Source organism: Mustela lutreola, chromosome 5 (assembly GCF_030435805.1).
Source record: "Mustela lutreola isolate mMusLut2 chromosome 5, mMusLut2.pri, whole genome shotgun sequence".
Classification (NCBI taxonomy): Eukaryota; Metazoa; Chordata; class Mammalia; order Carnivora; family Mustelidae; genus Mustela; species Mustela lutreola.
Genome location: NC_081294.1, coordinates 5,296,915 through 5,311,389, shown reverse-complemented (window position 1 = coordinate 5,311,389; position 14,475 = coordinate 5,296,915). Strand labels below are relative to the sequence as shown.

Below are 14,475 nucleotides of genomic sequence, written 5' to 3'. Positions count from 1 at the left end.
AATCTTTTTGCCAATATTTTCTTCTACAAATTTTCAAACTCATAGGAAACGGAGAGTTGTATAACACTCACCACTCTCTCTTCCGTCTCACACCTTGCTCGGTTGAACCCCATCTCTCGTCGCCCATCCATTCTCTTAATTGTCCATGGTTCATGTCTCTCTTTTTTCTTTTTGGATGCATTTCCAAGTTAGCAATTAGTAAATTTCACCAGTAAAGACTTCAGCAAATATATCCTTAACTAGAGTTTATTATTTCTTATAATTCTTTTTCCTTTTATTTTAACTTGCATATTACAATGTATATATGTAAAACATATCATTTGAAAAGATCTGACAAATGTGCATGCATTCATTTGGAGGAGGTTATTTTTTAAATTTCATTTAAAAATTTAAATTTAATAGCTTTTACCCTTCTAGTGTACAGTCTTACAATCTTTTTAAATACATAAAGCTGTGTAAATGGCATCATTTGCTGATACGGAGAAGTTCTATCACCCCAAATTTCCCTTGTGGTGCTCCCTTGAACCAACTCATCCTGACCCCCAACGTATGTCAATCACTGGTCTTCTTCTAGGGGTTCTTCTCACTGCCTGACTTCTGTCTTCACAGTTTGTCGCTTTCAGAATGTCATGTGTATGAGAGGACAAATCCCACTTCACTCTCCATCTAGAGATGGCATGCTGAGCAATGGTGAGGTGCCCCGTCCAGCATCAAAATTCTCCAGCCCAGAATTCCAAAATTCCCAGCTCTGCTCATCGTGTGGCCCTGGGCAGTTCCATTTCCTCTCTCTCCAGGACTCCATGCTTCATCTACAAAGTGGAGATGGTAACAGAACCAGCCTCATATCGTTTTCTCAGATAACAAATAAGAGGTCTGGGAATCCTGGGAAACACCCACTCAGTGCTACGGAATCTTGAATATCATCATCATCTCTGACCCCTACTGTCCTGTTTTCTAAAATGCCAAGTTCTCCTAAATATTTCCTATATTTTGAGTAGCCTACATATATAAATTATTATAAATTCAGCACACAATACTGACATGGTATTAATTAATTCCATAATTTTATTTCATATATTTAATTGGAGATCCTTCTGAGATTAAAAAAAAAAAAAAGACACTTACCTACTAAGGAAAGGGTTTTCTCATTTCAAGGAAACTGAGACCCCACTAGGATGGTCATATCTGGAGAGCCATGGGTACTTATAGGCCTTGGATTCTGAAGCTGGGAAGTAAAACATAGGACACCATACATCCTGGGTCAGACTCTGTACCACAGATGGGCACTCTGAGTTCGTTTTATAATATTCATGACAACATGGCTCTTGTAGGGGAATGTGATGGCATTCAAGTTTTCTGGAGCTAAAGTTACTCCCTGATGTAATTCTTCTGTAACTTCTTTTAATTTTACCATCAAGCTGGTTAGCTGAAATTCAGCAATATCACCACCCGTGATCATAGATGACTTCCTACTGTCTGGTGGAATCCTGCGCATGTCTACTACTCTCACAGACATTCCAACAATGTAGTCAGGTTCTGAGTGTTTCCAAGTACTGAATATTCCAGCCCCTCCCATCCACCTGGCTTCACCACCTTGTGCCAAAGACTCTCCTTACTTACCTTCCTGGGCCACTCTGTAGCAGACCAGCCAGTTCCTAACACCAGGCTCCATCTCTTCCAGCCCTTGATTCCATGTGGAATGCTCTTCTAGATCTGTATTTACAAGAGTGGTTTCTTGTCATCATTTCTCCCACCTCTTCAGAGAAAACAGCACCGACCTTGCAAAAAGAAAAAGAAAAAAAAAACTACATCGGCTCAGTCACGCTTCATTATGGCCCATTCTTCTTTTTCCTTTTGGATTGTATGTGTATTTCCCATCTTTCTCTCTTCTTTTCACCGTATCTGTGAAGGCAAAGTCTGTATCATTTCCTGCTTCATCTCCAGAACCTGGAACAATGCATGGAACAGAATGGGTGCATACTCAGCCAACAGTGAACAAATGAATGAGTTAATGGTCTGCTTTTTTTTTCTTTCTTTCTTTCTTTTTTTTTTTTTTGATGGAGCAATGGTGCAACATTTACTATTGCTAACATTTCTCAGGAAAACAAAAGAAAGGCTAACTTGAATAATCCCTAGGGGTTTTAGATCTATTTGAACTATGTGTATATAATGGCTGTGCAATTTAGGAAAAGTGTCCTTGTGGGTAATGTGACTGTCTCCTTGCCCAAGCTGTTCTTGGGCAAGGAGGATTAAGTCTCTACAACAGCAGCCTCAGCCCAGGTGGCTGGAGAGATTGTTATCTGATCTGGGCTCCACCTCCCAGTTTGGTTTGCTTAGAAGACATCCTTTGTCTCTGTAGGTAAAAGGCTTTGAAATGGAAATGAAGGAGGACCTAGTTAAACTAACCCCAGGACATCCTGTGCAAAGCACTGAAACTTGAAAGATTAGTGATGCCAATTAAAACACTAAGAGGCTCTGCCAAAAAAAGTGTTCATAAGAGGACCTGCAAAGACATATACAGCCACAGCGGCAGCCTCAGAGCCTGTTAGCTTTTGTGGAAGAAAGCAATCACAATTTTTAAAATTCAATCAGTAGACTAGAAATATAGCTGAAATCTAACAGAAAAGAGTAGAAAAACAAAAAATAAAAAAGTAGTAGCTGAAGTCAATAACATGGGTATTGATTATGGGCTCGGGAGGCATGCGAGTGTATTTTAAAAGAACTTCCAAGTCACATCTCCCATAAGAGAGTTTCAAATTTTAGAACTAATGGAATTTGAAATGCGGGCTGTATTCCTCATTCATTGTTTCCATTTGGTGATAAGATATCTTCAGGGACGTAATGACCAGCTGTATCCAGCACTCATGTTGGTGAGATAATGTTTTCGTGATTTCAAGCGATATTAATTGAGCATTATTTGAAGGTAGATTGTCACCAGCTGCCTAGTAAGGATAATGTGCAGTGCAATTGAACCTGTGAGTAACCATAGCACCGTTATTTCAAGGGCGCTGTGTTGGGGAGGGGAGGGCAGGTACCAGTTCCTATTTGAATGGTGAGAGTAATTACAAGTCCTCCCTCCAGAAAAATGGCCACATTCAAAGATCTGATGCAGCCTTCCCCTACTCTGCACCACGGCAGCTCAGGAAAGAATGCCAACACCCCAAGAGGAGTGAGCGCATCAAAGGCAGGTAGACCCCTGGCCATGGTATCATGGGATCACAGAACGGAATCAGAGTATGAAAGAATCTTGTATCATAAATTAAAGGAAAAATCATAATAAAAGCACGTAGGCCTTAGGCCTATTAGCAAACTGTTCTTGCTACCAACATCTTCAGAGTGAAATGGAAAGTGATAAGCTTGTATTAAGAATCTCAAATTGCTGCACAATAATTTACTGTAATGGCAAACTTTATAAGTCTGTTTTAATTTATTTTATCTATGTATAAATTATCTATACATTGAAGCATGAACCCCAAATGTAGATCCTTGAGCAGCAGAAGGGAAAGCTGATGATTTAAAGACAAACATGAACACATGGAAAAAGATCTTGGTATCTGTAAGGTTTTACAGGTGAGACACACATGACAGCAGGCGAGACAGGCGTGAGGCAAGGTTTATTAAAGGCGCCCTCGGGTGAAGTTCTGTGACTCAGGAGAGGTGAGTTGGGGAAGTTGCCGGTGGGAAGGGGTTGGGTGAGTTTTTATTGGGCCAAGGCAGGGTGGGGGCTCATAACCGTATTTGGTAAGGTTAGAGGTTGGGGGTTGGAAAGTCCCAAAGCGGCTGGTTTCTGTTTCTTGCATAGGTTTCCGTTTGCTCAAAGTGATGTGTCCTTGACAGATGTCCTTCTGGTGGGAAAGTCCTGGGTAGGGGAAGATGGCGGCCTGGAGGCCATTTTATTGTTCCTCCTGCATTCCCAGGGCCGCCGACCTAACAATATCAAGTTGGGTGAACTTGAATCATCTTAGGCGTGAAGGGATAGAGGTCTATTCACCAATATCTGTAGAAATTGGTCTTAAGCATGCCACAGCAAGAAAGGAGAAAAAAGGTTTTTGTACCGAGCCACAAGAGGTAGAGCAGGGGACGGAGACTCAGGTGTCAGTAATGGTAGCAACAGAGTATTAAGCTGGATTCATTCTCTTGTCTAAATTCTGAGCCCATCTGTGATCATGAGCTGCAAATAAGGGGATATCACAGTTTTCTTTGAGAATAAAGGGATCAGAAGGCACAAGGCCGTGTCTCCTCCTCTGTGTCAGGAGGACAGACACTTGGCTCCTGGACCTCTTTCGAAAGCATAAGCAGGATGAGGGTTGCCTTGGTTGCATTATTAACTTAGCTCCAAGTTCTGTTTTAGGCAATTATGTTTTATGCACCTCTTAACTGCATGTTCGTTCAATCATTAACTATGCCTTTTTTACCCCTACTCTCTGTTTATGCATTGATTGTGGAAACCTAGTGGGGAATGAGCCATAACATTTGACTTGAAGTAATCCAAGGTACCTCATGGTACCAGGCCCCGAAAGGCACCTCATTGTTTGGAAGAGTACATGCCTCCAGACTGTTTCAAACAGTCTTTCAAACACAGATAAGCTGTCCCTAGGCTCAGCAGGGAAAGGGGGCTTTGGGAATCATCCCCAGCCTTCTCACTGGGCCACCCTTCTGATAAGCAAAGTTTTCTTTGCTTCCAAACCAGTGTCTTAGACATTGGCTTGAGACAGAGCAGAGACTGGACTTGGGTGTCCTCAACCTGCTAGCAAACTTCAGAGTTCCTTGACAGCTGAAACCCTAGCCCCTTGAGTAGCACACCTTGCAACATATTTTGGAACCTGGAAGGGGGATGCTTGACCAAAAGTGCCCTCAACTATGAAGACTGGCCAAGATCCAACCGAACCAGTGTGTGCCAAGGTGGACCCCAGCGCTAACTTTTCAATGACTTTCCCGTCAGTAGAACACTAAAAGTCACGCCCATGGGTGACCATGGAACATGCTAGTGGGACATGCAATGTATGACCAAGCAAGCTTCACAGGGCCTGTGCTCTCAAATTTCTGTGTCTCCCCCCAGATATACATATGTAGACGTCACTCTTTTTCCCGATCTTTTTTAAGAGAGCCAGCATGAAGGACCCTGTCCTCTGTTCTGTCTCCCCAATGCTTGAGCATAAGCCCCCAGGACGAGCATTGCTAAGGAATTCCAGCTTGGCCCCAGTCAGCGTCTGTTGCTTGGAGAGCCCAGGACCGAAGCTGGCAACCAAACACTGATGCGTGAGGTGTACGGGCAAGTCTGACTTCCGTAACATCACTTGGTCATTTTGCTCCCATTCCTGCAAAGGTGGTTAATGCTGGGCTTTGCCCAGGGGGAGCTGTGCTGCCCTCCTTCTCAACTCCCGAGTCATACAGAGGCTGGCAAGTGCTTCGTTCCCCGTGACCCCCTGCGCAGCGCTCAGAATGGATATTCTTTGTGAACCAATGAACTTGAACAAGCTTCTTATTTTGTAGTAAAATGCTTGTGGGCCACAGGGACTAGAATTTTGAAAAGTTCAACCACAGCAGCAAGAGGAAGAAAAATTCCGAAGATAGTGAAGCCGTGTGAACGTCCGACTACCTTCCGAGTTTTCCTAGAGCCCAGACAAGGAAGGTACTGTGTGCCCTGTGGACGGTGAAATGTCCCAGGGATTACTTCTTCAGGGCTTTGAAACCAGGCCTTGCTGCCCTTGGCAAGGCCCTCACCCATCCAGATACATCTCATAGCCAGGGGGGAAGCGGGGGTGTGGGACAGGTTGGGGAAAGCAAATGGATGGGCTGCTTCAGGGGTTCCTCTGTAGTGCAATTCTGAGTCCCAAGGAGACAGAGTTGCTTGGCCCTAATTCCATAAAGGCCAGAGGGACATGTTTCAAAGGTTGTCCTCTCTGAGTTACCACGCCCGAGGGCTTGCCGGTGGATGGCCAGACAGCAAAGTGGGAAGCTGCCAGCCCCACCCGGCTCTTGCCAGAGGGGTGGGAGTTGAGGGTTTGGAGAGGCAGAGGCCTTCTCCCCGGGCCCAGCCAATGTAAGACACTCAATCCGCCGGATGCCCCATGGTACCCTGCTCAGGAAAATCTATTAAGACTTGTGTCATCTATCTCCATAGAATTATAGCATAACTACTGCACTGGGCCTGCAGGATCATCTAGGAGAGCGGGCGGTGTCCACACTGCTCTGCTACCTGCCTGTGAGCGGTTCCCTTTAGGTCCTACGTCTTTCTTCATGGAAAGCAGTGCTAAATCCTGTCCTGAAAGACCAAAAGAACCCCCCTGGCTAGAAGTGCATTTTTATCCTGTTAACCAGCTAGTTTTGCGGGCTAACTGGCCAGTTCTGCTTCTGTAAGATTGCTTTGTCTGATTTCGCACGGACCCTTTGTCTGCTTTCCCGCGGGGGGGGCCCCCTGAACCAATCCGCTGGCACCAAGTATGCCTGTTTAAACTGTCAACCAATCAGATCAGCCCTACCCGAAACTTGTTTGTATCTGTCTATAAAAACCCTGCAGCAACCCAGCTCTGGACCTCTTGGCATTATCCAGTGGCGCAGAGGTCCAGGTTCGAACCTGCAATAAATGACCCTTGCTGCTTGGCTTTGACTCACGTCTCTGGTGGTCTTTTAAGGTGGGAGTAATAATCAGTTGGTATTTCATTTGGAGGTCCCACCGAGATCTCCCCTTCAAGCCCACCAGACAACTGGTCAACGGGTCGCTGCAACTGATTGGTAAGAAAGCCGGCTTTGTCTTTTGTCTCTATGTTTTTCATATGCTTTGTTCTTATGTCCTGACTGTGTGTCTTGTCCTTTCTGTGATTATTCCTGGGTTAGAATCCCAGGACCTGGGTTAGAGTCCCAGGGCGGTGACTGGCAAATACGCCCTGGCGGACTCGCTATAGGGTTGCCAGCGGGCCAACGGAGACGTCCCTCGTGCCTGGCGGGAACGGCCCCTCAGAGATCGTGCGTTCGAGTCCCACCTCGGAGGCCAACAATGTATGTCTTCATGTATGTCTTCATGTTATGTCTTTAAATGTGGATATATGTTCCTTGTACTGGTTATGAAGGTTACATTCTGTTTAAGGGGAGGGTGTCTACCCGTTTGAATCTGAGGAATGTCTGACTGTATGAATGTGTTTGTGTGGCTCCACCGCCTTCGGCTACGGAGTCTGACTGGGCTGCACCCTGAGTCTCGCAGAGCGTCATATGGCATAATGGTCATCTACTCCATGGAGTAGCCTGGTCCGGGGTTTATAGGATAGACCTTAGCTAAGACGCTCCTGAGTTCCTGCGAGGGACACGAGCAGGACAGCACCTGAAAGATCCCCCTCCCCTTGTCTCGACATCGTACATATCGGGAGGGAATATAAGAGATAGGTATTAAGAGCTAAAACCAGATTCAATGAGTCAATGATATGAGAGTAAACAAATTATGAGAATCCTAACATTCTGAACACCGCTGGTCCCTTGTACCTTAACAGTTGCCCCTCCAGGTTGGAGGAAATTCTTTCCCTAATTATCCTGCCCACACTCTCCTAACCCATGTCACTTTCAGGTTCACCCTGGCGGACAGAGGAAAAGAATTCCTACTCTCGCAGTCGGAGGATGAAACTTGCCTAGCTCCTACCCCCAGGCCACCAAAGGCTTTCATCCACCCCTTCGGACTGGTTGAACCGGAACACACACCCTCAATTCGCCCTTTCGAATTCCTCACTTGCTCGTGCGTCTCGCACCCCTTACACCAGTGTCTCTGTCGCTTTCTGCCTATTCTAGGTGCCTTTCTTTTCGTCTCAACTATTATCTTGATCTGGGAACAACCTAGTCTAATGGGGCAAACTCAGATTACCCCACTCTCCCTTCTCCTGGCTAACTTTAAGGATGTTCAAGCGAGAGGCAATAACCTGAGCCTGGATATCCGGAGATCAAGACTTATCACTTTCTGTCGCTCCAAATGGCCAACCTTCGGAGTAGGATGGCCCACCCAAGGCACTTTTTGCCTCCCCATAATTCTTAAGGTTAAGGCTCAGGTATATCTCCCAGGTAAAGAGGGACATCCAGACCAAGTCCCTTACATTACAGTCTGGCAGGATCTTGTGGAAACCCCTCCCCCTTGGTTGGCCCCCTTTCTGTTCCCAGAAAGCTGCAAGGTTCTCGCAGCCAGGCCGACAGAAGCACGAGGATCTCGTGCCCCATCTGCACCCCCTCCACCCGTCCTCCCTGATAGTCAAGACTTACTTAGTCTAGATCCGCCCCCCTTATCAAACCCCTCCCCTAGCGCCGCTGCGGCTGAGCGGCTGAGCTTTCTCCCCCTGTGCCTGCCCCGGCTGAAGCCGCCCCACCGGGCCCTGAAGCAGAAGGTCGAGAAGCAATTGCTGCAGTCCCTGCCGCTCATGGAGGGACTGACGGCCCTGCCGGACACACTAGGGAGCGCACTCAGAGAGAAAATCCATTTCGCCCGGCAGATTCAACTGTGGCTTTGCCCCTTAGAGAGATTGGCCCCCGAATGATACTGGTAATCCCTGACTCCAATATTGGCCCTTCTCAACTAGTGATCTCTACAGTTGGAAAGCCCAAAACGCGCGCTTTTCAGATAATCCAAAAGATCTCATAGCCCTTCTAGATAGCATCATGTTCACCCATCAGCCCACCTGGGATGATTGTCAGTAGCTCTTGCGTATCCTATTCACTACCGAAGAAAGAGAGAGAATCCAGGTGGAAGCAAGGAAGCTGGTTTCCGGAGACGATAGCAGACAAACCGTGAATCCAGACCTCATCAGTGCGAGTTTCCCTTTAACTAGGCCCAACTGGGACTACAACACGGCCGAAGGTAGGGGACGGCTGCTCATTTATCGCCAGACTCTAATGGCGGGTCTCAGGGCTGCTGCCCGCAAGCCCACCAATTTGGCCAAGGTATATGCAGTTTTGCAAGGTAAGACAGAGAGTCCAGCAGCATTTCTAGAGAGATTAATGGAAGCCTTTAGGCAGTTTACCCCTATGGATTCTGAAGCCCCTGAGAATCAGGCAGCAGTAGTCATGTCTTTTGTAAATCAGGCAGCATCAGACATTAAAAACAAACTACAGAAACTAGAGGACCTAGAGGGCAAACAGATTCAAGATCTACTCCGCATTGCACAACGGGTTTATAATGCCAGAGATACTCCAGAGGATAAGCAACTCAAAGTAACAAAAGAAATGTCCAAAGTCCTAACTGCGTTTGTCCAGGAAGAATCGACCCCTCGAAGGGAACCTCAAAAGGCCCAAGGGTTCCAACGCAATCTGGACCCAGATCAATGTGCATATTGTAGAGAAAAGGGACATTGGGCACGTAATTGACCCCCCCCAAAATAAGCGTAGACCGCAACCATGGGGAACGAAACCCAGCCCCACTCTGGTTACCCGAGATTCAGAATAGAGGGGACGGGGTTCGGATCCCCTCCCTGAGCCCAGGGTAACCCTACAAGTGGAGGGGATCCTGTACAATTTCTGGTTGACACCAGAGCTCATCATTCAGTGTTGACCAGACCCCATGGAGAAGTTTCAGACAAATTTTCCTGGGTCCAGGGAGCCACTGGGACTAAAAGGTACCCTTGGACAACTCAACGGACTGTTAACTTAGGTACAGGAGGAGTAACTCCTTCATTCCTCATCATCCCTGATAGCCCTTGCCCTCTGTTGGGAAGAGACTTATTCACCAAGATGGGAGCGCACATTTATTTTCAACCCGACGGCCCCACGGTAACTAGCTCTCAGACCTTGCCATTATCAATACTCACAATGCGTTTGGAGGACGAACATCTACTCCACCAAACCACCCCCCCTTCCCAGGAACTCAACATTGAGTCCTGGCTTCACCGATTCCCTAAAGCCTGGGCAGAAACAGGAGGCATGGCCGGCCCTCTTCATAGAGCTAAAGCCTGGGGCTGACCCCGTCTGAGTCAAACAGTACCCCCTGCCCATGGAAGCTAAATCGGGCATCACCCCACATATTAGACGTCTCCTGGACTCAGGTGTGCTACGCCCCTGTCACTCGCCCTGGAACACACCTTTGTTACCGATGCGTAAACCCAATAGTGGGGACTACCGACCTGTACAAGACCTAAGGGAAGTTAATAAACGGGTTATGGACATACACCCTACTGTCCCTAACCCCTATATTCTCCTCAGTGTCCTGGGGCCCACCAGAATATGGTACACAGTTCTTGACTTAAAGGATGCTTTTTTTAGCTTGCCCTTGGCCCCCAAGAGCCAGGATCTTTTCGCCTTTGAATGGACAGACCCTGAGAGAGGTATAAGTGGACAGCTGACATGGACTCGCCTCCCACAAGGGTTCAAAAACTCGCCCACCCTGTTTGATGAGGCCTTCCACGAGGATTTAAGTGAATATAGAAAGCAAAACCCTGATATAACACTCTTGCAATATGTAGATGATCTCTTAATAGCTGCAGATTCCCAACAGACCTGCCTACAAGGAATTGAAAACCTCCTCCAGGCTCTCGGCGACCTGGGGTACCGGGCCTCAGCGAAAAAGGCCCAAATTTGCAAGTCTGAGGTAATGTACTGGGATACTTATTGAAAGGGGGACAAAAATGGCTCGCCGACGCCCGCCAGAGCACTGTACTCCGCATTCCCCGACCTGCTACACCGCGGCAGGTAAGAGAATTCTCGGGACGGCAGGGTACTGTCGATTGTGGATACCGGGCTTCACTGAGATGGCCAAACCCCTGTACATAGCCTCTAAAACTCAGCAGACCTTTGAGTGGACGGAAGAGGCAGAACGAGCTTTCCAACAGGTGAAAAAGGCCCTCCTTTCAGCCCTGGCGCTAAGACTGCCGGATGTATCCAAACCATTCCACCTATACGTGGATGAACATAATGGGGTGGCTAAGGCGGTGTTGACCCAACATCTAGGCCCCTGGCCTAGACCCATAGCATACCTGTCAAAGAAACTAGACCCGGTAGCAGCAGGAGGGCCCCCCTGCCTCCGAATGATAGCAGCCACCGCCTTGATGGTAAAGGACGCTGATAAACTGTCACTGGGTCAAGAATTACGAGTGACCACTCCACACGACATTGAAAGCCTCCTCAAACAGCCCCCTGACCGATGGATGAGCAACACTCGCGTGGTCCACTACCAGGGACTATTGTTCAATCCTACGAGGATAGTCTATACTTCCCCTCAGGCCCTAAATCCCGCATCACTACTGCCTGACCCAGACCTGGATGCTCCCCTCCATGACTGTATTGACATCTTAGCCCAGGTCCATGGGCTACGGGAAGACCTGCAGGACTATCCCCTAATAGATGCTGAAGTCGTTTGGTTCACTGACGGCACCACTTTCGTCCGCAAAGGACAAAGGTATGCAGGGGCCGCAGTCACATCAGAGACGGAAATTATCTGGGCTGGTGCATTGCCTCCGGGCACCTCAGCGCAAAAAGCCGAGCTAATCGCCCTGACACAGGCCCTCAAATTAGGGCAGGGCCTCCGGATGACTGTATATACAGACAGCCGATATGCCTTCGCCACGGCCCACGTCCATGGGGCAATCTATAGGGAGAGGGGATCACTCACTGCCGAGGGAAAGGACATCAAAGACAAGGACAAAGTTCTGGCCTTACTAGCAGACATCTTGGCCCCTAAGAAATTGGCCATAGTCCACTGTTCTGGACACCAAAAACCAAGCGATCCAGTCTCTAGGGGAAACAATTTTGCTGATCAGACTGCTCGCCAAGTAGCCTGTAGCAAAGTCCCAACGCTACCAATACAACCACCCAACCCGGGACCCCGAGAACTGCCACCCCATCCGGAATACTCCGAAAAAGACATCGCATGGATGAGTAAACTCCCAATGGCCCAGGTTAAGGATGGCTGGTGGCGAGATATGAAAAATAACATCATCCTCCCCGAGGCCACGGGACAAGAAGTTCTAGAGTGAATTCACCAAACAACTCATTTAGGTTCCAGACGGCTACAGGACCTTATGCGACAATCCAAACTATCTATCAGAAACGTCGTTGAAAAATCAGAAAGAATTGCCACCGGATGTGCAGCTTGCCAACTTCAAAACGCCTGCCCACACTCCTCTATAACCGGATCCCGAGAGAGGGGAACCCTGCTGGGAGTCTATTGGGAAATAGACTTTACAGAGGTAAAGCCTGGGAAATATGGCTATAAGTACTTACTGGTGTTTATAGATACCTTTTCAGGATGGACTGAGGCTTTTCCAACCAAGCATGAGACTGCACAGGTGGTGGCAAAGAAACTACTCGAAGATATTCTGCCTAGGTATGGCTTTCCTGTTATGATGGGATCAGACAATGGGCCAGCCTTCGTCTCTAAGGTAAGTCAGGGTCTGGCTTCCATACTTGGGGTTAATTGGAAATTACACTGTGCATATAGACCCCAGAGTTCAGGACAGGTAGCAAGAATGAACAGAACCTTAAAAGAGACCCTTGCTAAATTGACCATGGAGACTGGCGCTAACTGGGTGGCTCTGCTCCCCTACGCTCTGTATCGAGTACGCAACACCCCATATAAGCTGGGGTTCACACCTTATGAGATCATGTATGGTAGGCCTCCTCCCATCATACCTACTAAACTCAGAACTGACCTTATCCAGTCAGATCATGATAACTCCTTTTTATTCTCCCTCCAAGCTTTACAACGAGTCCATAAACGTATTTGGCCAAGACTAAGGGACTTAGATGCAACAGGACCTCCGTCTGTACCCCATCAGTTCCACCCTGGAGATTGGGTTCCTGTCAAGCGACACCGAGCCGAGACCCTCAAACCTCGTTGGAAGGGACCTTTCCAGGTTATCCTGACTACCCCTACAGCCATCAAGGTGGACAGCATAGCAACCTGGATACACCACACCCACGCGAAGCCAGTTGACCCACTGTCAGATCTCATCAGAAAACCCAACCAGGACATCAGTTGGACAGTGGACCACAGTAAGGACAATCCTCTTAAACTAACCCTGCGCCGAAAACCTGACTCCCGTTTCCCCAATAATTAATATGAAACTTCCTCTCTTTGCTCTGCTGTTTACACTCCTGCCATGGTATGGGGCCTCCAGTCCCCATGCCCCAGCCATTTTGACTTGGCAAGTCACTAATAGTGCGGGCTTAGTAGTTTGGAACATGTCACACACAGCTACTCCCTACACCTGGTGGCCTAACTTATACCCTGACGTCTGTAAGTTAGCCATGGGAGCCCCAGCCAACTGGGACGCAGAAAATTACTTTGACCTCCAGAAGCCCCCTTCACAGCCATCCCCCCGGGGGCGACTCGGGTTAGACCCTTGGGGAGGCTGTGGGGACTGGAGTCAGCGAAGTATGTTAAGCACACTTACCTTCTATGTATGCCCCGGGGTTCACAGACCCAGGGAATGGACCCACTCATGTAGTGGGGCAGCTCACTTTTATTGTCGCAATTGGGGCTGTGAAACCACAGGTGACACTTATTGGAAACCCACCTCAGGCTGGGACTACATAACCGTGACGGCGAATTATTCTCACGCCAGGAGCAGTCCCAAATGGACACAGAACCCAGCCTGTAAAGACCAGTGGTGTCACCCACTCAAAATAGCCTTTACTGAGTCGGGAAAAAGACAAACTAACTGGGTGAGGGGATATACCTGGGGCCTCAGATTCTATAAAGAACGTTATGATGACGGTCTAACGTTCACTATAAAACTTTCTATAGAAACCTCTAAAGCCACCATAGGGCCCAACCCCGTACTTGCCCCACCACCTCCAACCAGGCCCCGCCTAACAGTTGTCACTCAGAGCCCTACCACTTACGGGGCAACACAGACGGCCACAATCGGACCGTAATCCTCCCACTCCCCACAAGCCCCACCAAACGGCCTATGATAAGTACTGAAAAACCTAGATCAAGAAACCCCAATGACCACCTACTTAAGTTGATCCAATATGCCTTTCAAGTCCTGAATTATACTAATCCCAATGCCACTGAGTCCTGTTGGCTATGTTATGACATAGCGCCCCCTTTTTACAAGGGGCTGGCCACTCCAGGAGGTTACAATCTATCATCTGCACCCTCCATATGCCGGTGGACAAGTCGAAGCCCCCACCTAACCTTAGCAGCCGTACGGGGCTGGGGGACATGTGTAGGAAAGATCCCGCCTGAACACATGCACTTATGTAGTCAGAACCTTACTATAAATAACACAGAGCAATATGTAATACCTCCCCAAGATGCCTGGTGGGCCTGCACCAGTGGGATAACTCCATGCATCCACCCAGGAGCATTAAACCTAAGTGCAGACTACTGTGTAATGGTCCACCTGATTCCTCGCTTAATCTATGATCCTTATGAAGATTTAATGTCATATTGGGAAGGAGGATTACATAGAACTAAAAGAGAACCCGTAAGCCTAACCCTGGCACTTATGCTAGGCCTAGGGTTAGGTACCGCCGGGGTGGCTACCGGGACTTCAGCCCCAATCT

The 14,475-nt window shown here is 48.0% G+C and overlaps 1 protein-coding gene across 1 annotated transcript in view; it reads left to right on the top strand.

Moving 5' to 3' along the window:
• LOC131831505 (uncharacterized) overlaps window positions 1-13,817 on the top strand; it is a 95,636-nt gene extending 81,819 nt beyond the window's left edge. The window contains 7 exon segments of the mRNA XM_059173526.1: window positions 8,140-8,473; window positions 8,802-9,183; window positions 9,565-9,890; window positions 9,892-10,559; window positions 10,562-10,663; window positions 10,666-11,809; window positions 11,915-13,817. Of these exon segments, the coding sequence (XP_059029509.1) occupies window positions 8,140-8,473; window positions 8,802-9,183; window positions 9,565-9,890; window positions 9,892-10,559; window positions 10,562-10,663; window positions 10,666-11,809; window positions 11,915-13,019 (4,061 nt within the window). The 3' untranslated portion in view covers window positions 13,020-13,817.
• Window positions 13,818-14,475: the final 658 nt, after the last annotated feature.